Genomic DNA, 26,763 nt, shown 5'->3' on the forward strand with positions numbered 1-26,763 from the left:
ACGACACTGGGCCCACCTGCGTCGTCCAGAGCCTCCCCTACAAGAGCCTCACCTTAATCACACCCGCCAGGTCCCTTTGCCCTGTCCCGTCACATGTTCCCAGGTTCCGGGGACCAGGACGTGGACGTCTTCGGGGGAGGGTGCACTCACACGGGTCTTCCGTCACCTGAGTCCCTGAGCCGCTCTGCTGTCGAGGCGCGTGTATCTCGGTGTCCACTGACGTTAGCTGAATGTGTGAACGCGCTCAGGCACCTGCCCTGCGAGGATGGCGGGGCAGCCGGACGGGCGTGCTTGTTTGGTTCCGCACGTTTCTCCAGAACACGAGGGACGGGGTGCAGATGAGGAAGCAGAAGAGCTGGGTTCTGGGAAGACAAGAAAAGGGGGCATAGGAAAGGGCCCAGAGCAGAGCCAGGACCTAAGTCCCTGCCTGTTTCTGACCCGGGCACAGCCTCGACCATCGGGCCTGCTGGCTGGGCTGGCTGCCTACAGGGCCTTCCCAGCTCTGATGTGCTCAGTGCTGTGCCAACGCCTGGGCTGCTGGGCCCGAAACCCTGCTGAGCCTGCGTCTGCGTCATGTTAGCCTTTGGGGGGCCTTGGTCACACAGCCCCAGCCCTGAGACCCGGCTGTTTCAGGACCGGCTCCACATTAGGGCAACAGCAGGTGGACAATGTTCTGTTTGTTTGGCTTTTTCTCTCTTCTTCCCCAAAATGTGTTTGGCAACAGTGTGTGAGCCTATAGTCCTCCCTCCAGCCCTAGGTCCGCACAGCGTGTCCCCGTGGACGCCGAAGGTCATCAGCCAGTCGTGGGGTGAGCTTAGCTCTGAGCCAGCTGGACACTAAGCCCCCCGACACGGCCGGGACAGCCGGGGAGAGTCTGCTCGGCCGGGCCGGGCTGCGGTCTGGGGGGCCTCCCATCTCCGCCTGCAGTGGCCCCTCTGCTCCCCTGGCCCTTATGAGGCTCTAGTAAGATTCTGTTCGAAGAGGCAGTTCCAAGGGGGAAGGAGCATGAACCGTCCAGTGTGCACCCAGACGCTCCCCCAGGAAGCAGCCCAGAGAGGGCACGGGGCTGCCCAAGGTCCCCGGGAAGAGGTCTCTGGCCTACGTGCCTTTCTCCAGCCCTGCCCCCTGCAGGCCCCCACCCCAGCGGACACCCCGCCAGGCTCTTCGTCTCCCCACCTGGCTCTGGGAGCTGATGGCTTTGCAGGGCCTCTCTCCTGGAGAATCCAGGTAGGGGAGGGCCAGCCAGAGTGTCCAGCGCGGCTCCCTGGGGCCACCCTCCTGCCCTGGCCTCGCCTCGCCCTGTGTTTCCAGATCCCAGGACTCCTGGTCTCTAATTCTCCCCTCCCCCCATATGCTGGAGAAACTTCCAGAACAGAGCAAGCAGCCCCAGTGCTGGGCCCCTGCTGCCCTCACGTCCCTCGCGCAAGACCCTCTGGTATGGGAGTCAGCTCCTGCCGTCTCCGAGTGCGGGACTTGGACACAACCTGCTCCCCGTTGCCTGGATGCAGCCAGCTGACCCCAGAGCCCTTTCCTCTGTCTCAGGGGTCCTCGGAACAAGCAGGAGCCAGAGGGAGCCGGGGGGTGGCGGAAACCAGGCTCACTATGCCCAGACTCAGCTCTGCGTCCGTTATGTCCCCTTTGCCCTGCGGCAGCCCAGGAGGAGCTCTGCCTGCCTGTTTCCCAGCTGGGAAGCCGGGCCCCAAGAGCGGGCCACGCCGCTCACAGACCTGGGCCTCCTCGGGGCCGGACCCTCAGTCTCTTCGTCTAGAAAGTGCCGATGACAGCGCGCCGGTCTCAGGTGGGTGGGAATAGCAATCCCAGGTGCCTGCAGCCTGAGTCTGAGTCACGGTCTCAGCTGGGGTCACGGTCACCCTCCTGAAAGACCTTGGATGTGATGAGGGCTGGCCTCTCCTCAGGGAGCTGATCTTACAGCCCCGCGCTCACCGGGGGCTGCAGCCAGGGTCCTGGCAGGAGATGGGAGCTCGCAGGTGCCGCGGGTGCCGAGGAGAGTGTGTTGAGGGCTGAGCGAGAGCCCTCAGGGGAAACCAAGGCCCCAGGGCTGGCAGAAGTGGGGGCAGGAGCGGGGCAGACCCTGGAGCTCAGCCCCTGCCAGGCAGGGGAGGCTCTCATCCTCATTCCTCCTGCCGGTCCAACCCCAAGTGCGGGTCCGTGCAGGTGGGATGCAGGAAGTGGGCAGAGCGTTGACCACGTGGGGGGCGAGGAGGTGGGGGTGCGGCAGGCTGCCCTCACCCCGCTCCCAGCTCTAAGGGTCCTTTAACTCCCCTGCCGATGGAGCAGGTGGCTTCGCCCAGTTGCCAGTATGCCAGCTTGTGCTTCTCCTCTGCCCACCCGCCTTTCCCCCAGCCCCCGTTTTGAGTCTGCAGTGTTAATTGAAAGGCAGCAGCTGCCAAATTGCCCTCTGAGTGCAGAGAGTGGGGAGGAAGCGTGTGGCTCTGGGTGGATGGGGGAGTGGTGTGCAGACACCCTCCCCAGCCACTTAGCGGCAGGGTGGGTGGGGGGGCCGCAGACACCCTCCAGGCCTCCCCACGGATACACCCGAGGGTGAGTGCGGACACAGGAAGTCCGTTTTTCCCAGCGTATTTTTAGAACCTCGGTTTGGATAGCCAGTTTCTATTCTGGGCATTCAGGCCTCTTCCAGCTGCTTCTGATAAATAATCAAAGGCCGGCAGACCAGCCCGACCCTGGGCGGTGATCGCTCCCACGCGTCCCCGGTCGATGTGTTTTTTCTCTTTCCACAGAGGGCGGGACTCCCTCCTGCCTATGGTCCCCTCCTCGGTGTCCAGCTCCAGCTCAGAGCGTTGACCAGACGCTCCCAGCAGTGGTGGCCCCGCCCCGGGGCTGGGGAGCTGATCTGTGGTCCTTCTGGGCACATGCGACCGCTGTGATGAAGCAGCCTGTCTCTGGGCCTTTCCACGATGCCCCCAGGTCCCCCAGCTCCCACAGTCACACCGGAGCTGACCTTGGTCTGTGTGTCTCCAAGAGTCCCCCGCCCCCAGGGCTACCACGTACAGCTGTGTGGGTTGTGCCCTGCCTGAGGCATCCCACCGAGGGGTCCTGGTGGTTGAAACCCACCCACGCCCGGCCTTCCATCCGGCACCCCTGGGGCGGCAGCCGCCTGTGGTGGGTGTGTTTTCCACACTGGCGGGCTGTGCCCCTCGCCCTCTCCCCAGCGTCTTCCCATATTCGCATTCCTTCTCACTTTGGTGTGTTCGCCCCCTTGACCTGGGCTCCATATGTGACCGACAGGTCACCCTCCAACCCCGTGACCTCTGGCCTTATCTACCCCTCCCTCAGGAGTCCCAGCCCCCGGCCCTCAAACTTTTCAGGAGGATGGACTCCTTCCACTGACCCCTGAGAACCCCCTTCTCCCCTCCACACCCAGGGTTTGGGGCTCAGACCCCCGACCAGCCCCTGCCCCTCAGCCCCACTCCTCCTAGGATGCTCTGGGCCAGGAGTGGGCCCCTGCAGGGGCCCCTGCATGCTCAGTGCACATGTGTGCACCATCACGCAGATGGGTAAACATCTCTGTCTGGACCTCAGACTCCCTCCCGCACACACACACACACGTGTGCTCATGCAGGTGCACAGACTACAGGTGCTCACGAGGGCCTGGTCCTTCCTTCCCCGCAGGGAAGAGTGTCTGTGCTAAACCCAAGCACCACACCAGCCCCACAAGCCTGACCACGTCCCTCAGCCGGGCCGGGGCTGGGGCAAGGTGGGTTCCCTGGAAGCGTGAGCCTTTCAGCCCTTGCGTGACTCGGGATGGGTTAGAGCTGGGAGCTTAGCAACTCTGGGTCCTGGGCCCTGGGAGGGTGGGGAAACCCAAGGGCAAGTCAGGGACGGGTGGGGGGCCCTCTAGGCCTGTTCGTGGGAAAGGGAGAGGCGGGTGTACCTGCCTCTGGGTGCAGAGTTCACCCACCGTCTGCTGCGAGGGGCGAGTTCTGGGTGGTCTCCCAGGGACCGAGGACCCTCGGGGGGTGGGCGGGGGAGGTGCCCAGAAGAGGCAGGAGGATGAGGATGGGCGAGGCCGCTTCACGGGGCTCCCTCCAGGGGTCCCCCTGCTGGCTGCCTCTCTCTTGCCCGGGAGCGCTGTCCTGGGCCTCCTCCAGCAGGACAGCTGGAGAAGGTGACACTGAAATTGTGCAGGGGGTGAGGGGGCAAGCTCTGTGAGTGTCTGGTGGAAAACCATCGCAGAGCAGGGAAGGGCCCATGCAAAGGCCCCGAGCAGGACCATGAGCCCCTCGTCTTTTTTTTTTTTTTTAATTTTCATACATATATTTAAAGTCAAGAAAAATAAAAATAATTCAAGCCATGCCTTGTGCAAAACAAACCAACAAAAAGCCCACAATAAAGTGAAAGAAAAATTTTAAGTGAGAATTCTGCTGCTCTGGTCTCAAGTGTCACAGTCAGCTTGTTACTGAAGACAAGACGTAGAAGTCTCTTTCAGGCACTCGGAAGGCAAGTACAGCCACTTACGAGAACAGAACGGCAGAGGCAGACTGGGAAAGGAAAGCCAGAGGTGAGAGGCAGAGTGAGAACGCGATCTGCAAAAATAAAAGTAACAAGGCGACTGTCCCAGAAAGGGGCCGCAGAAAGGACACGATGGAGCGAAGTCCGTCAGGCAAGCAATGATTCAAGTTTTAAACTATTCTCTTGTTGTGTTTTGTTCGAGCCTGAGATTTGGAAACAGGTTTAGGCCCTGGGGTCAGGGTCCCAGGGAGCGGCGGGCTGGGGGGGCAGGGCTGAGGAGCAGGCTGCCCGGTCAGGTGACCCCCAACCAGCTGTGTGGCCTGTGGGCAAGCCTGTGTATCTTTCTGGGTCTCTGTTTTCCCATCCAAAAAAACCCAAAAGTGAGTAATCATAGGTAAGGCACGGCATCAGCCCCCGGGAGCTGGCGGGACGACACCTGCAGGTCTGATTCTCATTTTTCAGCTTTATTGAGATGTCATTGACAAATAAACCTGTAAGCCACTTCGAGTGTACCCGTGAGGGTGTGACAGAGGCAGGCCTGATTCTGATTTCAGGTAGGAGCGTCAGGGCCAGACGGGAGCGGGGAGGCTGTGCACGTCTGGTCTCTCTGCTCCGGGTCACGGACCTGTTAGCCATTCCTCTGATCCTTATTTTAAGCCCGGCCTTTTCCGTCTTCTCTGTGATGAACCCTCCTCACCTTACACTGTGGGGGACGTAAGAATAGCTTTGTCCCCAAACGGTATGTTCCCAATGATGGAAGAAATTTTCACATATCGAGTGCGGGGAGGTCATTCTGGCTCACACAGAGTTTAACTTAAATTCTACGCCAACAAGAACGGCCCCTCTGTGGCCTGTCAGGCACGCTGTTCATCTGCGTTCACCATCAAAGAAAAGGGTGCACGGACCAGGAGTAAGGGGTGTCCCTCTGGAGGACAGAGGTGAGCGGCTCCCCTCCCGGGACTCCTTCAGTAATTAGGCCCCTTCCCAGACGCCAAGGCCGGACGGACTCCCCGTGGGCCTGCTCATCTGTCTTTTCTGAAACCTTGAAGGAATGTACCCCTGCCATGTTTGACCTTTGTTCTAACGAGATGCAAACCTGTGCTGGAACCCATGCTTCTGTTCCTCCCGGTGCCCTGAGAGGCTGTCCCCGGGTTGTCACCCTCGGCTGGGTTGAGTGAAACTCTCCTCTACCTCTAGTATGGATTGCTGATTGATTGTTCCCGTCGACACCAATCTGACCCTGCTTGTTTTTCTTAAAGGCAGCATTATCTTGCTGACTTGAGTTCACCTTGTGGTCCACTGTGACACTCAGGTTTTTTTCGGCTTCTTATTGCTGCCTGGATTTATAACTTCTAATGTGCTTTTTGGAAAATGTACCTTATGTTCCCATTTCAATGGGCTGCTCACCTCTGCAGCAGGAGAGGCGACGAGCTGTGTCTGGCAGCCTCCCCAGAAGCACGTGCAGTGACAGGGGAGAGATTCCCTGAAAGAGGGCCATGCAGGAGCTGCTGGCACGGGGCCCGGGCAGACAGCAACAACCCCGGTGCCCACGCGGCTGGGTGGAACCCACCCCCTCCCGGAAGCCCACCTCGCGCTCCGCCGGGTGGGGGCGAGGGCCTTCATCTCTAGGTGCCCTGGGTTCCCTCCCCAACTGCCCCGAAGTCCCGTGTGACCTCGGGGCCGCCTGGGGCATTCCCGGGTCCTCCGAACCTCTGCTCCTTCTGGAAAAGCAAGTGGAACGCTGACCCCGGCCTCTCTGAAAGGCTTCGTGCCCAGTGGGCAGGCCTGCCGGTGTCCAGGCAGCTGGGAGACCAGCGGGGCAGCCCACTCGCCTGCCTCATCTCTGTCCTCACTACCCTGGTGCTGGGGGTTCCCTGGGACGCACCCAGGTGGAGCTGCTGTGGGAGGGCCTCCCCCAGGGGCTGAGAAACGCAGGTGTGGCCGGTGGGCCGGGCTCTGGGCAGCAACCTTTCCTTCCTGTCCTGCGTCGACCTGGTTGCCACCTTGCTGCTCAGGGTGGCCCACCGGCCGCGCACCGGACCTCGCAGGCAGCGCAGTCACCAGTCACCCTGGCTGCGTCAGGTGAGTCCCAGGCATGTTGACATTTGAAAAACACTGAGCAGCAATGATAATTCTACTGTGACTCTAGGCAGGAGGCTCAACCATGAGTGTGCGCCAGCACGCCCTGGAGGGCTGGGCCCTGCGGAGCTCCTGACTCAGGGTCTGGGGCTGGGCCTGAGAATGTGTGTCTGCCACCTTCCCAGCTGCTGCTGCTGGCCCAGGGACCCCCCCCCGGGAAAACCGCTGCTCTGGGCCTAAGCACCCTGCCGATCTCCCAGGGCGGCGGGGCGGCTGAGCCCGTGAGGGGCAGGTACAAGTGGGTCCCAGTGGGTCAACCCGGCTGCATGTGGCGGCAGGACCCTTTCCAGTCACCACACTGGGCCCTGCTCCAGACCCCTGACCAGGAGCCCAGGTGGGGTCCCGGGATGCAGCCAGGAAGGAGGCACTGGGCGCTGCCCAGCGGGGAGGCCCTGTTGTCAGCACCCACTCCTCCCTGGGGATGGGAGAGCCCAGTGAAAGGGCCACAGGGCTGGGGCACGACCAAGATCTCACAGACTCGAAACCCAGGCCTGGCCCCCCAGGGCCCTACTGCTGGCCCCTTCCCGGATCTGACTGCCCCCAGCAGAGGCGGAGAGGCAGGTCACCCCACAGCACAGCACTGCGGGGTTCCAAACATGAAAGACATGGGGGCAGGCGAGGCCATGGCATAGCGAAACAGAACAGCTGAGCTGACACTCCGCCCCCACGCCTCCGGCCCTTGGCGGCCGCCTCCCCAGCCCACTCAGCAGACTCACTAGGAGCTGCTCTCTTGCTTGCAACGCTGGGATGTTTTCTCTTTATGGAACAATTTATATTAAGCAGACTCTAAATCAAGCCCTTTAAGACAGAGTTTGGTTTTGGCCATCCTGAGTTTAACGGGCTTGGGGTGGAGGAGGGGGCGCCCTGGTGCTAACTGCATCTTAGTCCACTTTGGAGCCCACCTGGCAGCCAAAGTCATTATTTTTGCAGCCGTCCATGACTGCTTTCTCCTGGGCCTGACCACTCCTGTTGATTGCCCCTCATTTACCTGGAAGATCAGTGGCTCTAATGCTTGGGGGACTGGAGACCTCGGAGCTAATGCCCTCACCGGTCTCTGCAGGCCTTGCTCAAGCCGCAGCTCTTCCTAAGGAAGCTGCTGGCTTCCTGGAAGGCAGGAGGGTGGAGTCTTCTGTGTAAATGCATAAAAACCAGGGGTCGGGGTAGATACCTACTCATTCGTGCAGCCCCTTTGAGCAATTTAGGAGAGACACCTCTTTCTCCCAAGTGCAGCTTGGTGGAAAAAGCACAGGCCCATCTCAGCTCCCCATGTTCCCTGGGCCAAGCAAGTTTTGCAGTGCACAACCTGAACAACTGCACAAGAGGGCCAGTGGGCACTCCTGCCTGTCTTCCTGGAACCACATCAGTACTGCACATGGGCAAATGGGGACCATTAACTCATCGAGTGCTCTTGTCCACTGTGTGCTGGGGAGTCAGCTGAGAAAGGTCTGTGCGTTCCAGATCCAGTCTGTTGGCAGAAACAGACAAGAAAATCATCACTTGAGAAATAAGATGACGGTGTGATGCCAGAGGAAAAGTAACACGAACAAAAATGAGGCCAGGCAAGGGCGTGCCAAGGACGTCATCACGAGTGCTCCCGTTCCGTCCTCTGCATCCGAGAGGGGGAAACAGCTTGCCCAGGGCTCCCAGGACTCACACGGACAAGGTCACTGTTCACAGTGCCTCTCAGAGCCACAGGAGAACCAAGAGGCCCCCGGACCCCGTGGCCACTCCCTCCCTCTGCTCTCTGACTGCTCTCCCCACCGAAGCCAGAGGCCCAGGAAAGGCGGCAGGAGGGTCCGCGTCTGGGAGCCTGGCTGAGTGGAGAGGGAGGAGGCTGAATTAGTAACCTTAATTTGCAGATGAAGAAACAAAGAAACTAAGGCCCAGAGAGATGTGGTAACCTGCCCGGGGTCACACAGCTTGTCAGTGGGGGAGGCTGAACTGGAAACACGGGGCTGGAAGGCCCAGTGGGGCACGACCCCTGAGAGGGAAGGTCAAAGTGACTTCCCCAGAAGCTGAGAGCTGAAGGCAAAGTTTAGGTGGAAGGAGAAAGTGGAATTGCACTCCAGGTACAAGAAGGGGCACCTGTTGGGGGGTGGGGAAGCTGGGGGAGTCCTGGACAGAGAGGGCTTCCCCGCAAAGCCCGCAGGCTGGGGGGCTGGCCCTGGGGTTTTGGCCATGGGGGGCCCGAACCAGATTGCATTCCAGGAAGATCACTTGGGTAAGCACAGAAGATGCAGGAAGGGTCTAAAGGTGAGGGGGCTGGTGGCCTGGGCTGGAAGCCTGGCCACGTGGTGAGAGCCGTCTAGGAAGTGGGATGAGGGGTGAGACCGGGCCTGGAACAGAGAGAGAAGGGGCAGGTGGGCAGGCACCAGGGTGCTCCTGGACTCAGGGCGTTGCCCTTACTGACATGAGGAGCGGGGCTTGGGGAGGGGCTGTGCCAGTCCAGGTTCTTAGCTGCAGGCACTGGGATGAGTGCACAGGAGAGCTTTATTAAAGGAGAGAGCCAGGCCCAGGCTCTCCTGGAAGGCCAGAGCTCTCTCCAAACCCTCGCCCGGGGAACATGCCACCAGGGCTGGGGCCGGACACTGCACACACTCTGGATGTCACCACTGGTACCTCTGGGCCCTGGAGGCCTGCCGGCCACCCTCACCTGCTCCCACAGCATCTTACGCTGGCCGGCCGTGTGCCGGGCTGCCAGGGGCTCTGGGAAGCACGTTCCTGTCTTCATAGTGTGAAAGTCCTCTGACCTTGAAGGGGTGTTCCCAAGTGCCAGTCACCCAGAGTGACCAGTGTTGGCCACACAGGGGCAGAACCTGGGCTCAGTGAGGGGAAGTCTCCTGTCAAGATCAGCAGCTGCAGGCTTTGAACCCGAATCGGGGTTCTGCCTCCCCCTCCACACACCCCACCCACCCGCAGGAAAAAGTTCCTGAATCATCCAAAGTCTAACAAGAATCAGCTTGTGCTAACTTCTCTTTGTCAGGTACTGGAAACCGAGGCCCGGAGGAAAGAGGCTTGACAAGGACCCCCGGGGGCAGGGGCCAGGCAGCGGGGCCTGAGTGGGGTCTCCTGGGCCCCTGGGCCCTGGGGGGACACCAGGGGGCAGGGGATAGGATGCTGTTCAGTGAGGCAGATTGAGATATTAGCCTGCCTTCCAAACAAAACAGCTGGCACCCAGCTTTTACATTTTTAAATTTTTGTGTCTTTCTGGGTGTTTTCGTCAACCATCCCCATGGCTATAAAAATAGAGCCACCCAGACGCAGGCAGAGCGAAGGCGGGAGCCGGCCTGCATATTCAGCTGAAGGGCAAAGAGCTCAGGGGAGCGGTGGAGTCTGATGAATTAACCAGCGTCCCTGAGCTGGGCCAGCTGCCCCGTTCCACTTCCTGTGGCTCCCTCCCAGGCCTGGGCACCAGTGGGGTGCCCTGCTGGGAGGGGAGTAGGCTGGGCCTCTGGGTTCCAGGGGAGTGGGCTTGCCTCTTCCAGGAAGCCCTCCAAGTTTTCAGGAAGGTGCTCCACCTCCCAGGGGAGCCGTGGAGACCTGTTCTCTCTCCCTGTCCAGCTTCGTAAAGCTTTGGCTGTCCTGGAAGCCCCGTCCTCCCAGGAGCTCAGGGGTAAAGCAGGGACACAGGTGTCTCGACCTCACCTAATCGTGGTCTGTCTCTCTTTAGATTGGTTGGTTGATCTTAACATCTAGTTATTTATCTGCCCTGCAGATGCTCCCCAGGCGGCGACCAGTCCCCGAGCTGGGTGCAGACGGGGCTGAGAAAGGCAGTCAGTGACCTGGAAGACATTTGTGGTCACTCAGGGGGGCAGGGGCTGAGCGGGTCACTGTATTAGGACGCTGGTGGCCTGAGGACCATAACAGGGTGGAGGCTGAGCCCCACCCACCCCCTTCCCTTTCCATACTCGCAGCCACCAGGGCCTTGCTTCCACCCTCCTGCCCTGGGTCTTCACACGTTCTCTCTTCCCATCAGCCCTGCCACCTCCTCTGGCCCCAGTTTGAAAGGCACCAGCCGAAGGACCACGGGTGGCCAAGGCAACCCCCCTGGGCCTCAGAGGCCGTGTTTGTGAAACCACAGGGTTGGACTAGAGAGTGGTCTGGAGAGTCTGTCTCTGCTCCGAATGTCTGCCCCTGACCTGTGGGAGCAACAGGAGAGCCCAGAGAGGCCACCCCCCAGTGAGATGTCTCACCTGGCCGGCGGTCTCACCCGGGCCCTAGGGCCTCCGGGCAGCGCCCCGTCCCCCACCCAGGCCCGGCTCTCTGGTCCCTGGTTTATAATTCTGGAAACTATCCCAACCTGTGAGTCAGGGATTCTTAACATTTTCTGGATCACAGACTTCTCTGAGGAGCAGATAAAACCTCTAGACTCTCCCCGGAGTGGGGCCCGGAGCAGAACGGAGACCAGGTATTCACGGTGATTCATGCTCGTTGTCCGGGAGGCTTAGAGATTAGCTAACGGCTGTGTTGGCACTAAATGCACCCAAGTCCCAAGCCGGGCCCTGCTGGACCCGCTGGACCACAGACCCTCTCGGGATCTCCCTTGTGAAGTAGGTGCTACGGGCGCCCACGTTGGGGAGCCCGTGATTCAGGCAAACTGCTTGGGAGGTGGCTGGCACTCGGAGAGCCACCGGGCCTGCGCCTTCCCCGCCCTGGGACTGCGCCCCTCTCCCTCCTCCTTCTTCTTGTCCCTTCCCTGAGCCTTCCCAATGTCACGTCTTCTGAGCTGCCCTCCCCTCCCTGTCCCCTCTGCCTCTGCCGGAGCCGTGGTTCCCGCACCTGACAGATAGCCTCACGGCTCTGCTGGGCTCGGCTCCTGGTACCTCCCGCCTCTTCTAGGGAGACGATTGTATTGTCTACAAAATTAGTTTTATCTCTTCTTTCTCAATACTTCGATTTTATGACCAGTCCATCCATCCATGTATATTTGAAAATAATGCAATATGTTTTTGAACTGTCTGTGTGTACACACATGCACACACACATCCTTGCTCTGTCTCTGATCTGTCAGCTGAGGAAAATGTATCAAAACCTCCCTCTCCATTTCTCTTTATGGATCTATCCGTTTTTGTTTTCAACATTTTGAAATATGTCGTTAGGGGCATAACATTTCGTAACCTCTTTATTGCTAGCAGATTGCCTCTTTTAGCAGCATGAATCCTACTTTGTCCCTTTTTTAATGGTTTTCTTTTGAATTCTGTTCTGTCTGACCCTGCCGTACACTCACCGATGTCCTTCATCAGGACTTTTCCTTTTGGGGATCTTTTCCCTTCTGCCATTCCCTGGGTCACGGTCATTTACACATTGCTCTTGAAGACGGGATTTTGGTTTTTGTCTGAGATTTTCTCCTGAAAAGGTGCATTTAACTCACTCAAGTGCACTGCAGCTCCTGAAATGTTTGGACTTACTCCTGATAACATTTTTCTTTTCTAACTCCTTTGTTTTCTCTTTTTTCTAACATTTGTTGGGTTGATTTCATCCTTTTTCCATTTCAGTTTTTTCTTCTAGTAGTTTACAAGTTATTTATTCTATTTCTGTTTTTATAGAGATTTCAGCAGCATTTTCACAGACACACTCATCTTACCCTAACAGGACTAGACTCATTCCAAACCTGCACAGTCCCCAACCAGACAAGAGCTTCAGCACACTCTCCTGGTTTCACAAACTCTCTAACTGCTTTGTTGATAATATCTATGATGTTTGGTTCCACACTGTTATTCATTCTCAAGCAATCAACACTCACTCAGATGTAACACGTTTTGCCAGTTCTTGGCTCGCCAGTTTCCTGTATTCCATCTCCTGGAGTAGTTTTGCTTCTTGCTAGAGCACATCAAGCAGTAATGTTTTCAAGAAGGAACTGTTTGCAGTGCCAGACAACCTGAGGCATCACATGTCTTCAGGAAGTGTTTTCATTCTTGCATTTGGCTGTGCATAGGATTCTGAGTGTGAATTCCATGGAAGTGGAATTATTCCCCCTCAGAATTTGAAAAAAATTGCTACATTGTCTTCCTGCTTCCCCTACTTGTTATGTTCTCTTGCAAGTAGTCTGTTTTTTGTCTACAAATACTTAGAATTTTTTTCTAAATAACGTGTCCACCCCGTGTCCAGGGGTGAAGCCCTTCACTCACCCAGCCCGGCCCCGGTGGCCTCCTGGGGCATTTTCGTTCTCAGCTCTGGGAAGTCTCTTCCTGCACCTTTGTTCCTCTTGGGCTCTGTATCTCTCCCCCTTTTTTAAACACCTTTACTGTGGTACAGTTCCTGTACAGTAAATTACACACATTTCAAATGTACAATTTGATGAATTTTGATAGCTGTATATGAAGCCACTACCACAATCAAGACAGCTAACATTCCCATTATTGCCCCAGAGGTGCAATTTTCGAATTCCCAATTTATCCCTTCCCACCCCCTTTACCCCCTGGTAGCCAAAAGTTTGTTCTCTGTCTGTGAGTCTGTTTCTGTTCTGTAGAGGTTCGTTTGTGTCCTTTTTTTTAGATTCCACATACGAGTGATATCATATGCTGTTTTCCTTTCCCTTTCTGGCTTACTTCTCTTAGAATGACAATCTCTAGGTCCATCCATGCTGCTGCAAATGGCAATAGTTCATTCTTTTTATGGCTGAGTAGTATTCCACTGTATAAATACGCCACGTCTTCTTTATCCATCATCTGTGACGGAACTGCCTCCCCACTCTTCTCTGTACCTGCCGTCCTTTGTGCCCCCTCAGCTTGGTCTCCCGGCTCACTGACTTCCCCTTCACTTATGCCCATCAGGCTATTCGGCTCACTTGTTCCCCTCAGCGGCCAGGTTTTAATTTCCCAGACACTACCTGACCTTTCTGAAGGTCCCACATTCTATCATGTCTACAGGTACTGATCACACCTGTTCTAAGTTCTTGTCCTGACCACAGTACCACCCCCCCATTTTAACATCAGTTCTCTTGTTTTGTTTACTGTGCAGGAACCATGCCACAATAAAGGTGTTTAAAGAAAAGTGAGATGATACAGAGGACAAGGCTTCATTCTCTAGTCCAAGAGGAGACAGAACTCCAATGCTGTTTGTACCTGAGGTTCGCCCTCGCTGCCCAGCCCGCCCTGACGTGTGTGCAAGAGCAGGGTCTCCCCCAGACAGCCCCTCACGTCTGTGGGGGGGGCTCCCCCCGCCCCGGGTGCCTGGGCTTCTAGGACCCGGCCTGTCGCTTCCCCCAGGCTCCCACACACTCCTCCCTGCTCCCTCAGCCACAGACGTCTGTGTCCTCTGCTTGGTATGTGCGGGGGGTGATGGGAGGGGGCTCCCACTGAGGAGTCCTGAACAAGCATCCTGCGGGGGCCCAGGGCCTCTGGTCCCTCTTGAGTTCTGCCGCCACTGCCCGCAGGCTCCCTCCTTCCGTGAGGCCCAGCCGCCTCCCAGCTTTACGATGTTCTGAACGGTCTCAGGTCACCTCCTGGAAAGGCACTGTTCCTCAGAGTGCTTGGGACTTGGGACCACGGGGCAGGGGCCTGCAGTGCGAGCCGCCCACTGCATGAGCCTCCATCTTTGTGTCTCCGGGTGTTCCATCCCAGCTCCGCACAGCAGCTGTGGACGGTTAGAAGGGCAGGGACTTGGGACCCAACACGGGCTCCATGTTCTCAGCTTCAATTTTCACAAAATGTAAAGGAGCTCACCTAACCTGACCCCATGGTCTCGTGGGATGAAGGACCACGTGATTCCGTGTCCTGCATCTGCTCAGGGAGTGTGGGCCCTTCCCCCAACTCCTTCCATGAACTCAGCAGGACTCCACCCCCACCCCCAGCAGGACTGGGGCTGGGTTCAGTTTGTGCTGAGAAGAGGGTGCGGCCAGGCAGCAGCCCTTGCTCGGGTCAGAGGTCAGGGCTCAGATGCCACCAGGAGGTCCCACGGATGTATGAACGGGCCTGGGTCACGGGGGTGGGGACTAACCCTCGGCTCGCCTGGGAGTGATAACAGAAGCCCAATCAGAGCGGCTGCCCGCCAACTCCAGCCCTGGGCCAGACCCCCGGCACCTCAGTACGAGGCCACGAAGTTCCCCTGAAGGAACTGTCAGCCGGGAAAACGCGTGTGAGGGCTCCTGTCTGCAGTTCGTGTGGGGCCCCGTCAAGCTGCGGCGACAGGAGGCGAAGCCGGGGCCGCCTCGGAAAACTGGGACTCATGAGTGCTCTCAGCGCCTGCGTCCTCCCCAAGCCGGGTCTGCCTGGACCCCGGCTCCCTCCGGGTCTGCCCCTGGGGCCTGAACCACCCTCTCTGCTCTTTCAGGTACCGTGTGCTCAGCCCTCAGTAGCCGGGGACCCTTCTGTGCATGGCCCAGGCTCTGCCCACAGGAGTTTCAGAACCAGGATGTGGGGCAGGTCTGGTCCAGGTGTCCAGCTGTCCAGGTGGCAGGTCTGCTCTGGCTGGGAGGTGAGGGCTGCAGGAGGTGGGCCTCTGGCGCCATCCAGTGTCCCTCTGTGTGGACTGCAGCTCCTGCACCATGGCCAGGGTCACCTGCCACCTGTCCTTTCAGGAGCCGGACCTCGGCAGTGCTGTGTGGAGCCCAGAGCACGGCTGCTGGGCAAGATCCTGGCAGCACCACCCGGTGCGACCTCGGCCCATCGGGGAGGGGGGCGTGGCCATGAGAGCCGGTTACAAGGCAGCGTAGCGTCCAGGACGCGGTGACAGCTAAGGAAACTGCTGTTACTGGGGTTGTGACATTGGGACGGGTCCCTATCAGGGAAACTGCGACCCAGAAAAGTGAAGAAACCATCCTGGGTCTTTCTGCCCAAGCCCCCCCCAGCCCAGGATGTTCACAACATGTTCAAAGGCGTGTCTCCACTGTCAGCAGAGCTGGGGCACTTTGAGGCCGGCCAGCAAAGAAGTGCTGGACGCTCTCGCCTCTCCAGTCTGGGGGTTCCTTTTCTGCAGGTCACTACATGGTTCAGAGGCAAGCTTTGAGAAAACCCACCTTCATTTAGACGGGGTGGGTGGTTTTCTGCTTGACAGAAAGCACCATACAGCTCTGAGGTTCTGCCTGTGTCCCAGCCGTCCCACAGGAGACCAAGCACAGCCACCACCTCCACTCTCCGCCTCTGCTCTAAGTCCCGGTCCTGCTGCCCACTCCCTGGCGGCCCCAGGACCTCTGCACGGCCTTCTCCTCCACCCAGACCTCAGTCAATGCCACCCCGTGGGAGGGGCCCCCACCTGCTACCCTGCACCTCGACAGCAGCCCTTGTCATAATCACAGGGAGGGGTTCTGAGCGCTGTCTGGGGGGCCACATCCTGCAGGGTGACAGAGCATTGCGGCCCGTGCAATGATTTTTTCTTCCCTAATTAGGCAGTTGAGGTAGTGGCTGTCTCAGGGCAAGTGGTTCCAGCCGAGCAGAGAGCAAATGCAGAGGTAGCTTTGGAGTCCTAGACTGAACTTTAAGACCCAGGGCAGCAACCAGCTTGGAAGGACAGGCATCAGTGTCCCCAGGACTCGGAGCAGAGGCCTCGCCACAGCCTGGCCAGGAGCGGACCCGGGTCAGGCACCACCTGGGGTGGGAGTGGGCAGCAGGGGTCTGCAGAGGCGAGGAGGGCTCTGAGCTGGGCCTCCCACGCCCCGCCACCCCCCCCCCCACCGAGCCCGAGATGTCCCTGCATTTCGCAGAGGCCAGACGCGCAGGGAGGACACGGCTGCAGGAGAGCAGCAGGCTAGGGGGCCTCCCTGCCCACCCCCTGCAAGAAACCAGGCTTGGCTGAGAACCTGACTGGGGAGGTTTCTGTCAGCAGTGGCAGGAGCCCCTGACAGAAGTGAACGCAGACGGCCAAGTCCAGGGGAGGCTGAGGGTCTCAAAGGGCAGGGGCTGTGGCCCCCGGACAGTCCAGGGCCGAGGGGTCTAGACTGGACCAGGTGGGGGGCCACTGCTGCCTTCTAGAGGTGAGGGCAGAGTAAAGGAGTCCAGGAAGGTGACACTTCTCACGGTGTGTGTGACACACCCTCCTGCTCCTCATGCGAGCGGCACCCCAGGTCTCCTCGGACATTGCCCTGCTCCACCGGGTGGCCTGGGGTCACGGGATGCAGCCCTGGTGCACACCTGCCCAGGACGGACCTGCCGCCTTCCTCAGCCTTCCTCCTGCCCGACCCCACCCCCGGCAGCCCAAGGGTGCCTGTCACAGAGGCTGAAGGCTGGCCAGGAGCCCAGAGACGGGACAACCAGGTACAGGTGCGGGGCAGCTGGGTGCCCGGGGGACCTCTGGTGAGGCTAGAGGCCACAGCCTCGGGCAGCACGCGAGCAGCATTTATTGTTCATGCCTGCAGCAGACATCCTGGCCTGCTGACCCTTCTGGGCCTTGGGTGGGCGGCGGCCCCAGCACAGAGCCTGGGGTGACCTGGGACTCGCATGGAGTTCCCTGTGGGACACCGCACTGCACTGGGTGGGCGGGCGGCAGGGCTGGGGCTGACAAGGTGACCTCTCGTCCCCACAGGCTCCTGTGTCGCCCAGCCTCGCAGGCCAGGTGCAGCTCAGCCATCGGGGACCCCTCGCTGACGGCTCAAGCAGGGAGGAGGGGGACTTCCCTGAGGGAGGGGGAGGATGGCCGCCCCCCGAACAACGCCCTGGCTCCTCCCCAGTCTGGAGTCCGCGGTGGTGGCAGCCTGCCCGGGCCTGAGGTCGGCCTGCACTGCCGGGCCGCACGAGTCCCATCCAGGGCCCTGGGCTGGCCCTGCCCCGAGATCAGTTTAAGGCCTGGTGGGGCTGGAGACTGGGAGACATGCAGTGGGCGCTGAGGCTCAGGCCAGGGGCCGGGGCTCCGAGTGGGAGCTCAGCGGGGCCGCTTGCTGTCCAGAATGGCCTTCCAGTCGTCCGCCCACGAGTGTAGCCTGCGGCTGGGGGGCTGCAGCTGCGTGTGCCGGTTGTGACAGGCTGTGAAGACCACGTGCTCCCAGCTGGGGTTCGGCTCGGCCCCTGGGGTGGGAAAGCAGCCCCTCAGTCCAGTGTCAGGAGCCTCAGAGTGGCCTCGGGACCAAGCCTGCGTGTCCTCAGGCTGGCAGCTCGGGTCTCTGAGACCCAGTCTCCCTGCCAGCGAGGCAGCGATGGCACTAACCCTGCCGCTCGGAGTTAAACGAGGGCCCCCCCCGCCAGCCCCTGGACCACAGGGTTATCTCCGCCGCCACTGTGGGGGGCTGGCCCTCACGGACACCCTCTCCTCTCTCCCCTGTGCCCAGCCCTCCCGCACTGCCCGGCTCCAGCTCCAAGCTCACCAGCTTCGACCATGGGCCCCACAAGCCCCGCAGGCTTCAATCCCTCGTGTCCACATGTCCGCACCGGCACTGACCCTCAGGTCACAGCCTCATCCCTGCTCCCCATGGTCACAACCAACACTGTGCCCTGACTCGCCTTGGGAAACCTCACAGTCTGGGACATCGGGGTGGGCACCCCTGTGCATTCTACCGTCTGGACACTGACCAACGTAGAGACGGGCATGTTTTCCAATGAGCTCCAAAGTCATTAGGGAAGAAACAGTCCATGCTTTCCCACTGTGTCCAAAAGAACAGGATTTATCCCCGAACTACTGGTGGCTTCCAGCAGGAGAGAGCCTGCCAGAGTACGCAGGAGATAAAGAAACTGATTTCTGACTGATGTGTGAACGCCTAGATTCAGCCGTGCCTGAAGCCCTCATACCCCAACTTTTCAGTTAGGTGAACCAATAAATTTCCCCTCTCCTTTTTAAGCCACTTCAAGGTTGGTTTTTTTTGGAAGAGGGCCACCCATAAGCAAAACAGACAAATCACCTGAATCACCTTCAACTGGAGAGACTGGCTTTGCTTTTACGTTTTACATATTAGATTCAGTCCAAATTACTTTTGGGGAAAAAGGGGGTCTGTTACTAAAAAAGCAAATGTTTGGAAGCCAGAGTCCAGCCCTCATTTTACATAGGAAAGCAAGGCTTCGAGGTGTAAGACTCCCCAAGGTCACCTAGTGTGTTACCCCAGAGCTGGCGCCCACTCTTGCTGCTGCCCAGTGGTACCCTTCCAAGACTGGACTCAGAGAGGAGTCTTGTCTCCCCAAAAGGGAGAGGCTTGGTGCCAGGCTCACAGCGGGATGGGACACCTAACACGTGTCTTGTGCCTGAGGGGGGCTGCTTGGGTCAGGGGCCACGAGGCCTGGCCCCCATGCTCACCCCTCCCCCGCTGCAGGCCACTTGCCTGTTATGTCCACCCGGTCGTCTATGAGGAGGTCGGCCGAGACCACGGTCTTGTCTCTGGTCAGCACAATCTGCTCCAAAAAGTCAGGGCCGAAGTGCTTCTCCACCCAGGCGTACTGCAACGTGAGCAGAGAGGGGAAGACAGTGCCCTGGGGCCTGGGCACAGCTGGGCTTTTCCCAGGCAGAGGGGTCACCGCCAGGGAGCCCACTCACGCTCAGGGAGACCATGAGATCGTCCCATCCCCGCAACCATGAAGCCCAAACCAGATGTCCCTGCTCCAGCTCCAACCCTGCCCAGACTCGACCCACAGCTCCCCAGTCGATCGGTTAGGCACTCAGCCTGTTCCCGTGAAGCTCAAGGGATGAGAAAAGGGCACAGAGCTCAAAGGAGCGCTGAAACAACCCCTTACAGATGCCTGGCCCTTCCTCCCGTCCCCCAGTGAGCTGTTGTTGGGAAGGCACGTGAGAACCGGATCCACTGGGGCAGGAGGACGTCTCAGGCAGTGGTGGGTGCGCAAAGGGCTGGGCGTGTCTGGGGCGCAGGGAGCGGCTCGGCCTCCAGCCACGCTCAGGCCTCTCACCACCAACCTGTGTCCCCCTCCCTCCCTGCAGGGCGCGGTCCTGGGGGTGCGCCCCCCACAGCATAGGCTGAAATGGGTCCTGGCTGCTCCCTCCAGGTCCCCCGACCTCCCTCACCCCAGTGCAGCCAGGCAAGTGTGTGAGGCCCGAGCACCCGCAACGGGCTCAGAGGGGCAGCAGGCAGCGCAGGGGAGCTTTGCAGGGACAGAGATGGGCAGGCCCCTCCTCCGGAGCTGCCCGGCCACACCCGATGTCCTTCCAACACTGTTCTCAGCTTCTGCGTTTGCAGACAAGCACCTTAGCCAACAGACCCTGTTTGGACTACAGATTTGTTTAAAAAAAAAAAAAAAAAGACAACAGCCCCAAAAGGAGCCACTTATGCTAAGCCCTGCGTCAGCAAACTTCACTGACAGTTTCAGCCTCTCCCAGAAATGGAATCTTAGTGATGCGGGAATCACGTGCTCAGCTCTAGGGAGGTCGCCTGCCCCCCAGCCCCCTGCACCCTCTAAAGGAGGGTGACCCAGCCACGGCCAACCCGCCTTCCACCGAGCGTGAGTTCCTGTCCCCGCCCCCTCCTGCCCAGAGAAGTCCTTCACTTTGTGCAGCTCCTCGGAGCTCCTCTCTCTCTGCCGGATGGGACGCTGCCCCGTCCATGAATCGCTGGAAAAAGCCCGTAAGATCTGTAAAATGTACTCAGCTGCAGGGAGGAGGGTACAGCTCAGGGGCAGAGTGTATGCTGAGCATACGCAAGGTCCTGGGCTCAATTCCCAATACCTCCTCTAAAAATTAAAACAAAAAAAGTATTCCGTTGGACTTTGTTTTAAACAGATTTTAACCAAACACAGGTTTTAAGCAGAGAAGGGACAGTCAGAAGTGCTTTCGTCAACAGCTCCCTTGTGAGGCTTTTTGTGCCCAAATCCTTGCCTGCAGCCCCTTCCCCTCCCCATCCCCTCCTGGTCTCAACCTTCACGGGGACCCTCCAGCACCCCTTACCCGGGACACGCGGGGAAGTGCGAGGAGGCCCAGCCGGGCATCCTACCTTCTCGAAGGGACAGTACTTGTACATCTTGATGGGGCTTGTGCAGATGAAGACGTCGGTGCTGAGGGAAGAGGGAGGAGGGTGAGGCTCCGAGCCTGTCCCACAGGACACCCCACGCTGGCTCCATACAAGGGACACTGCCCTGTCCCGCCGCCCTGGGCAGCCAAACAGGACCCACCCCTGGCCAGGCCACAGCTCAGGGGCAGGCGTCAACTGATGGCAGTTCTGCGTGGCTGGACCCAAAGGTCAGCAGACCTGAGGGTGCCATCTCTGGGCATGACAGGGAAACACTGAGAAAGGAGCATATACCAGCAAGGGAAGCATTAAGGAACGCAGAACAAGTTACGTGAGGGACAGTCAGGGCCTCATGTGGCGTGAGGCAAAGAAGCCCGAGAGCAAGTCTCTGGGTACAGGGAGCGCCGCACCAGGCCCGCGTCCCCTCAGGACACTGGTGGTTCCGTGACAAACCAGCTGGCCCCCAAACCCTCACCGAGCTGGCACCTGCCCCTGGAACCAGCATCTCCTGTCTCCCCAAGCTGAGCCCCGGGGGATGGGGCTTCCTGGCTCCTGTTCTCCCGGGCAAGTCGGCCTCCCGAGAAGCACCATCAGACTGAGGTCCCTGGGCAGAGGGGCCGTCGAGTCGCTGAGTCCCCACGGTCTTGGCGCCGCCCTGTCAACCCCGCCACCCTCCCACCTGCTGGCTGGGTGCCCTGGGCACTCAGCCTTCCCAGCCCCTCCCTCCTGCCCTGAACCCGGACTCACATGGAGAACCCCCTGCCCTGCCGCCCCCGGCCCAAGGGCGTCAGGGCCGGGAGTGAGGGGGCTCCTCTCCCTCCGCCCACTTCCAGACCGAGCCCACCTCTCCAAGTTGGCCATCTGCTTCACAGCTTCCACAGCCCCCGGCAGCGGCTCGAGGTCAAAGAAGAAGTTCTCTGTCTCCCATATGCTGATGGCCTTCTCCTGAGAATACGAGAGGAGTGAGTGACGTCGGGGTCCTCAGCACCCAGCCTCCCCCAGGGGCAGAACGGGGTGCCCTTCCATTTCTCCTCACCCTCCAGACACCCCTATCTCCTGGGGGGGGGCCGCACAGAGCTTGTCTGGGTCCCAGCCCCTCTCCTGGAAGGACCTGGCTTTGGCCAGGACCCAGCCAAGGTGCCAGGGGTGGTGGGAGGCTCTGCTGAGGCCCGGCCAGAGTCACTGAGGGGGAGGGCCAGCCGTCATGAACCACATGCCTGCCGATTCTAATGGCCAGAGGCACCATGAAGGTGGGGGGGTGCGGCTACAGCCCTTATAGTCAACAGCTGGTGGGCCTGGGCGTTGGAATGCCAGGAAATACACTGTTTATTTTTAAAAAAGTAAAGAGCCAAAAATCCAGGCCCTTGTTTTCCATGGGAGAAAACCAAGGCCCAGAATGGGGAAGGGATTTACTTAATATCACACAGCAACTGGGTGGCTGAGCTGGGAGAGGAACTCCATCTCCCGATGGCCAGGCTAGGAGCCTCCACTTTATGCTTGGGACAAAACCAAGTCTGCAGTCGGCCACACCTTTCTGGGGCCAGGACGAGGGGAAAGTGATGACCCTGGGCTCAGAGAAGCAGGAACCTAGGCCCCCGTGTGGGGTCGAGGAAGGGCCCCCCAGCTCAGCAGCCGCGCAGCCGGGAAAAAGCACCACCCCGCGGCGCACATCCGGCCTGCCCACGGAGCTCACACCGGCCACACTTGCTGACTACCCAACAAGTACACACACATTGGTGCGCTCTGCTAATACACAGTCTCTCTTGTTTGACCCTCACAGCCCATAAGGGGAAAGAACGTGCTCCTCAGTTTACAGATGGGGAAATGGGGCTCACAGAAGGCGTGTTTCAAGGCACCTCCTGGGTGATACTGTCAGAACTTGAACCCGGGGCTTCTGACTCACAGGGAGGCCGTGTGGAGGGTGAGGAGGCTGAGGCTGGGGATGGGGGAGGCTGTGGGCCCGGGCTAACACCCTGGCCTCAGTGGCCAGTGCCCCAGCATCACCCTGCCCTCCCCAGCTTTCCCTGAAACCCTGGGGAAGGCACTTCCTTCCTCTGGGGTCAGTTCAACTGCCCAAACAGCGTAAGATTCTACGTCAGTTAAAGCTAGCTATGCCTTCCACCTCTGCCTGCTTACCTCAGAGGAGGTCAGAATTATGGGAACACAGACTGATGTAAATTTTGTGAAGCAGAGGTGCCTACACGTGTAAGCTGGCTGCTTGGCTGGTTGCTTTTAACCAAAGACGCCGGGCCAGCCCCACCAAGGGGAGGCCCAGGGATGTGGTGCTGTGAGCTGTGCTGGCGGCAAAGTGCGTGTTCATCGACTAAGTCCCTTTTCCTGCAGTGCTCCCAGGGGCAGAAATCAGCAGAGTGCCCCGAGTCCCCCCTCCTTAGTGCCCAGGAGCTCTGTTCCCGAGCCTCGTACTCGGGAAACAGTAACTCATCCCCTGAGACTCAGAGCCTGCGCGCTGGCACAAGGGACTGGACGAGTCATGGTCCTTGCAGAGCCGGGAGTGGGGGGGCTCACACATCACACTAACACGGTCCTGGGAGGGAAAGAGGGGCCGGGTCGGCAGCACTGTGTACCAGCTATGAATGAACACGCGGGGACTGTAGTATGCCCCTGAGCCTGCACCAATTACCAGGGCATTTCCTCCGATTTCAAGTTTTAAATTAGCCACGAGGACTGGGGGAAGTCAGCGCACTGGGCTCGGGGGGAGTTGCCCTCTGAAGCACCTGGTGTCAATGAAGAGAAACGGCACTGCCCTTCCACAAACCAAATGACCGTCACGATGCCTTCTGCAGGTCAGAGGAAAGGCACCTGTCAGAGCAGGACGGAGGACAGGGCTCTGGGGGTCTGAATACACATGGCAGGCAGGGAGGCCATTTGGATCCTGGCTGCCCCTCACTGCTGATTTAGGACAGGTTTCCTCACCTCATGAGGGCACAACTAGCGTCCACCTCACGGAGGAGAGAATGCAGGCGACCTGGGCTCACAAAACAGCCTCTAATATCACCCACTCCTCTGGCAGCCACGTTAGGTGGCCAGCTGAGGGGCAGCAGAAAACATCGCGTCTAAGTTTGTGCACGGCAAGTCCTGTTCCTTTCACCACGTGGTTTAAATGTACAAACCAAGCTACCTGTCCAGGAATGTGCCTGGACAGTTTCCCTCCCACCACCCGGGCCTCAGAGAGCAGAGTGTGGGGTGTGGTGAGCCCAGGGGCTCAGCTGGGTCGGCGGGACACTGGAATAAGCCAAGGAGGAGATCTGGACCCAGCGAGACAATGACTTGCTGTGTGCTGTCCAGAAAGGCACGCAACCTCTCTGGGCCTCAATTCCACTGGGAGCCTCGCTTTGGCAGTAAAGATGCTCGTGCACCTCACAGCGAGGAAGACACAGGCATGTGACTTGGGGCCAAGTGCACCAAAACTTAAAACGTCGGTTGAAGGTGGAGAGTTAGGCAGATTACGCTTTCTGTTCTCCCGAATTTTGAGAAGCCCTCGCGACAGCCCCTGCTGGGACCGGGTGCTACCAGAGGCCCACCCGACGCTCGGGCGGCGCCCCCAGGGTCCCGCGGGCCGGGGGCAGGGATGCTCACGCTCAGCCCGGGCCGCAGGCGGCCGTACTGCTCCGACACCCAGAAGCCGCGCCGGTCCTCCAGCGCGATGAAGGGCTGGTCGGGGAAGCGCTCGCGGAACTTCCTGAGGAAGCCGCCCTCGAAGTCGGCCAGCACGCCGTCCATGTCCACCAGCACCCGCAGGGCGCGGCCCCCAGGCCCGCCCGACGCCCAGCGCCGCCCCGCCAGCCCCGCCGCGCCGCGGGGCCGCCGCGCGCACCAGCCGCGCAGCCGGATCATGGGCCCCGGCGGGCGCTCGCCGCGGACGCCCGGGCCACGTCGGGCGCGGAGGCTCCGCCGGCCGGGCGCGGGCGGGGGGCGCGCGGGCCGGGCGCGCGGCGGGGGCGCGCGGGACGCAGGGGCCGCGGGCCGCGGGGCGCCCGGGGCGCGAGCGCGCAGACTCCGGCCCCAGAGCGAGGCTGCGGCCGCGCGGCCCTTAAAGGGACACGCGCCGGCGGAGGCGGGCCCGAGGGGCGTGGCCGCCGGCGTCCGCAGCGGCCGGGTCGCCGTCGCGCCTTCTGCCGGGGCCCTGCGCCGGGCTCCCGCCCACTGCCGCGCGAGGCCGCCGCCGAGCCCTTAGAAGGTCGCCCTGCGGCCCGCGGGGACGGCCTGGCCACCCTGGAGCGTACGTCCTAGAAGGGGAGACGGACAAACGCAAATACACCTGCAAAGTGGGCAGAGTAACCTACGGAGTGGCCGCAGTGAGGGAACCAAAGCCGGGCGCCGAGCCCCGAGACGACCGGGCGACGGCTCGCGGGGACGGGCTTCTCGTCGGGGAGATGAACCGTTCTGGAGTCGGGTGGGGAGGAGGTTGCACAACTTTGTGTTACACCAGAACCAACGGCATTGTGGGTAGGAGAGCCTGGCCCGGGGGTTGGGGTTAGGGAAGGAAAAGGTACTGTCCCCTGAGTACGCCTTCCATAATTTCCTCTGATATGGGTCAGCAGACGGTACCACGACGCTTACGGGCCAGCTGGTCTACGGAAAAAGGCCCAACGTTTTCAAATACTAAGATATTTCATTTAATTAGCTGGGTTTTTTTTTCTTTAGGATTTTAAAAATTACTGAAATACAGCATTATGGACTTCTTAATGAAGTGCAGTTTGATGACTTTTAACGCATGTACAGGTTCATGTAACCACCACAGCATCCAGGACACAAACCAATTCCCTCGGCTGCCCCGGGGTCAGACACTCCCTAACCTGGCAACCACAGGCCGGTCCTGTGTCCCCAGAGTGGTTTTTCACAGAATGTCGTAAACGTGGAACTGTGCGGTATGTGGTGTTTCAAGACTAGCGTCTTCCGCTCAGCACAGTGCCTCTGAGATGCATCCGAGACGCCTGTACTGGAGGCCATTTCTGCTCAGTGCAGAGGACACTTCGTGACATGGATGCACCAGAGGTGGTTTACTCATGCACCTGTCAGAGGGGAACCCGGGTGGTTTGCACATGTTGGTGATTATGAATAGAGCCGTTATAAACATGCAAGTACAGATTTTTGTGTGAATTTATGTTTTCATTTCTCGCAGGTAGATACTTAGGAGTGGGGTTGCTGGGTCACATGGGAAGTGTCAACTACATAAGAAAATGTCAAACGGGGTCCCAGAGCAGCTGCACCATTGTTCATCCCAACAGCTCTGTCCCTGGGACCTGCACCCCATCCAGCACTTGGCCTCATCAGTTTCCTGTTCCTTGGGTTGGTTCCTTGCGGGTGTGGGTGTGTGTGTGTGTGTGTGTTTTAGCCATCCTGCTAAGTAGTGGTTCTTCCTTGTGGCTCCCTAATGGCCCGTGATGGGAAATGTGCTTACTTACCCTCTGTTTTCTTTGCTGAGGTTTCTGTTCAAATCTTCTGAAACCATTTTATTGGCTTGTTTGATTTCCTACAGTTGTGTTTCAACAGTTAAGTATTCTGGATACAACTTCTCTGCCTGATGTGTGATTTCAAGTATTTTCTCTAAGTCTAGTTTTTTCATTCTCAACATTTTTACTTTAGATTAGCAAAAAATTTGATTTTGATTAAGTCCAGTTCATCCATGTTTTCTTTTCTGTGTGTGGTTTTTTTTTTTACAGGTTATGATTTTGGTTTCATAGCTAAGAACTCTTTGCCTAACTCAAGGTCACAAGGATGTTCTCCCGTGTTTTCATCTAAAAGTGTATAGTTTTATATTTTACATTTAGATTTACGGTGCATTTTGAGTTATTTTTTGTAAGGTTTGAGGTTCCAGTTAGGGCTCATTTTAAAAACTGTGATTAAGATATACATAACATAAAGTTACCATTGTAACCATTTTAAGTGCACAGTTCAGTGGCATTAAGTACATTCACATTCTTGTGCAACCATCACCCCCGTCCAGAATTTTTCCATCTTCCCAAACTGAAACTGTCCCCATTAAACCCTCACTCCCATCCCTTCTCCCCTCAGCCTCTAGAAAAAAACATCCTACTTTCTGTCTCTATGAACTTGATGACTCCAGAGACCTCATACAAGTAGAATCATACAGTATCTGTGTTTTGATAACCAGTTTATTTCATGTGGCATCATGTCCTCAAGGTTCATCCACATTGTAGCCTGTGTCAGAATTTCCTTCTTTTTCAAGACTGAGTAATATTCTATTTTAGGTCCGTATCACATTTTGTTTATGCATTCATCTGTCAAGGGACACTTGGGTTGCTTCCACCCTTTGGCTATTCTGAATAATCCTGCTATGG

At 58.7% G+C, this 26,763-nt stretch overlaps 1 protein-coding gene and 3 long non-coding RNA genes across 5 annotated transcripts; 1 reads left to right on the forward strand and 3 right to left on the reverse strand.

Annotated features, from left to right (window-relative positions):
- Positions 1-4,934: 4,934 nt before the first annotated feature.
- On the reverse strand, positions 4,935-5,974 carry LOC140686048 (uncharacterized). The gene is made up of 2 exons (XR_012059486.1): positions 5,899-5,974; positions 4,935-5,194 (listed from the first exon to the last, which is right to left on the reverse strand). It is a non-coding gene; the product is annotated as an uncharacterized lncRNA (long non-coding RNA).
- A 1,912-nt stretch (positions 5,975-7,886) lies between these two features.
- LOC140686046 (uncharacterized) lies at positions 7,887-16,702 on the reverse strand. 2 transcript variants are annotated; one of them, XR_012059483.1, is made up of 3 exons: positions 15,587-16,702; positions 10,276-10,412; positions 7,887-8,095 (listed from the first exon to the last, which is right to left on the reverse strand). It is a non-coding gene; the product is annotated as an uncharacterized lncRNA (long non-coding RNA). The 2 variants fall into 2 exon arrangements; XR_012059484.1 differs by lacking the exon at positions 10,276-10,412.
- Positions 15,899-18,333, forward strand: LOC140686047 (uncharacterized). Its single transcript, XR_012059485.1, has 2 exons — positions 15,899-16,018; positions 17,828-18,333. It is a non-coding gene; the product is annotated as an uncharacterized lncRNA (long non-coding RNA).
- NT5M (5',3'-nucleotidase, mitochondrial) lies at positions 16,822-24,406 on the reverse strand. Its single transcript, XM_072938571.1, has 5 exons — positions 24,038-24,406; positions 21,285-21,385; positions 20,426-20,486; positions 18,809-18,923; positions 16,822-17,567 (listed from the first exon to the last, which is right to left on the reverse strand). Exons 1-5 carry the CDS (start codon positions 24,293-24,295, stop codon positions 17,425-17,427), a joined length of 678 nt encoding a protein of 225 aa, XP_072794672.1. The 5' UTR covers positions 24,296-24,406; the 3' UTR covers positions 16,822-17,424.
- Positions 24,407-26,763: the final 2,357 nt, after the last annotated feature.

The sequence above is a fragment of the Vicugna pacos genome, chromosome 16 (genome assembly GCF_048564905.1).
Source record: "Vicugna pacos chromosome 16, VicPac4, whole genome shotgun sequence".
NCBI lineage: Eukaryota > Metazoa > Chordata > Mammalia > Artiodactyla > Camelidae > Vicugna > Vicugna pacos.